We start from the raw sequence: 1,308 nt of genomic DNA, 5'->3' as shown, positions 1-1,308 counted from the left end.
GTAAAGTTCTACTTTAATCTTTTTATGATATGTAAATATTACTATTGTTGGTAACTGTAATAATATTTTTAGGGAGAGTAATAAGTAGCAGTTGGGCTGTTGCAAAATCTAAATATTGTGAAAAGTTGAAAAAGGAATCAGCAAGTACAGAAAATTTGAATGGTATTGAAGAACATGATAAAGAACAAAGTAAAGATAGAGGATCAAAACAAAAGGAAGTTAAAGAAGATGAAGATCCATCTAAACAGGAAGTATTGCTACAAGCAAAAAAAGAAAACAGAAAATTTATGAAAGAAAAAAATCGAAAGAAAAGAGCAAGAATTGTAGTGAGAAATTTGGCATTCCAGGTAAGATAAGATTATCATTAATAAATATATAACTATTTTCATTTTTAGTACTTATACTTTTTAAATATAATACAGAAGAAACTTTGAGAAAACAATTTTCTGAATATGGTACAATTGAAGAAATAAAAATTTTGAAAAGAAGCGATGGTAAAAATGTTGGTTGCGCATTTTTGCAATTTGAACTTGTACAAAGTGCAGCTAAAGCTATACATTATGGAAATTTACAACCATTTCTTGATAGACCTATGATAGTTGATTGGGCCTTACCCAAAGATAAATTTAGTAAAAATGATTCTGAAAATATAAACACTGATGATGTAAAAGTAAAGATAGAGAAAGAAAGTGATACAGAAGATTCACCTTCTAAAGAGAGTGCACAGAAATCAAATACAAGTGAAGAGTTAGGTGGGTGAGTAAGTTTTGTTACTATTAATTCTGATATATGTTTAAAATTTCTGGAAAAATAAATTTATTTTTTTAGAAATAAGTATATGGTGTAAGTATTTAGTTTTTAAAAATCATAATATTTGATTTACAGTGAAAATGATAAACACTTTGACATTATCACAGAAAATGCCGACTTTGATGATGATTTAGAAGAAGTTAAAGTAGAATCAGAAAATGAAAATTCAGAGAAAGACAGTCAGGAAGATGAAGATGATGAAGAAAAAGTGGACGTAAAAGAGATAAAACGCCCGCGATTCAAGTCTCATGATGTTTCGGAAAGAAAAACTGTGTTTCTAAAAAACGTACCATTTTCTGTGAAAAATGAGGAATTAAAGAAATACATGGAACAGTTTGGACCTGTTTATTATGCTCTCGTATGCATGGATCCACTTACTGAATTTTCAAAGGGTACAGCATTTGTAAAATTTAAGGTAAATTTAGATAACGAATATCTAATTTTTTATTGTGCAATAGAAATCTTTATAAAAATATAATTGCAGAACGTTCAGGATGC

At 28.1% G+C, this 1,308-nt stretch overlaps 1 protein-coding gene across 1 annotated transcript in view; it reads left to right on the top strand.

Moving 5' to 3' along the window:
* Positions 1-1,308, top strand: part of LOC108571571 (RNA-binding protein 28) — a 3,505-nt gene that overhangs the window by 775 nt on the left and 1,422 nt on the right. Inside the window, exons 4-6 of the mRNA XM_017933641.1 lie at positions 65-352; positions 421-756; positions 886-1,271. Of these exons, the coding sequence (XP_017789130.1) occupies positions 65-352; positions 421-756; positions 886-1,271 (1,010 nt within the window). The remainder of the gene's footprint in view (positions 1-64; positions 353-420; positions 757-885; positions 1,272-1,308) is intronic.

Source organism: Habropoda laboriosa, unplaced genomic scaffold, assembly GCF_001263275.1.
Source record: "Habropoda laboriosa isolate 0110345459 unplaced genomic scaffold, ASM126327v1 scaffold40, whole genome shotgun sequence".
NCBI classification, from domain to species: domain Eukaryota; kingdom Metazoa; phylum Arthropoda; class Insecta; order Hymenoptera; family Apidae; genus Habropoda; species Habropoda laboriosa.
The sequence above is the reverse complement of the archived record's forward strand: the minus strand, read 5'-3'. Positions and strand labels throughout refer to the sequence as shown.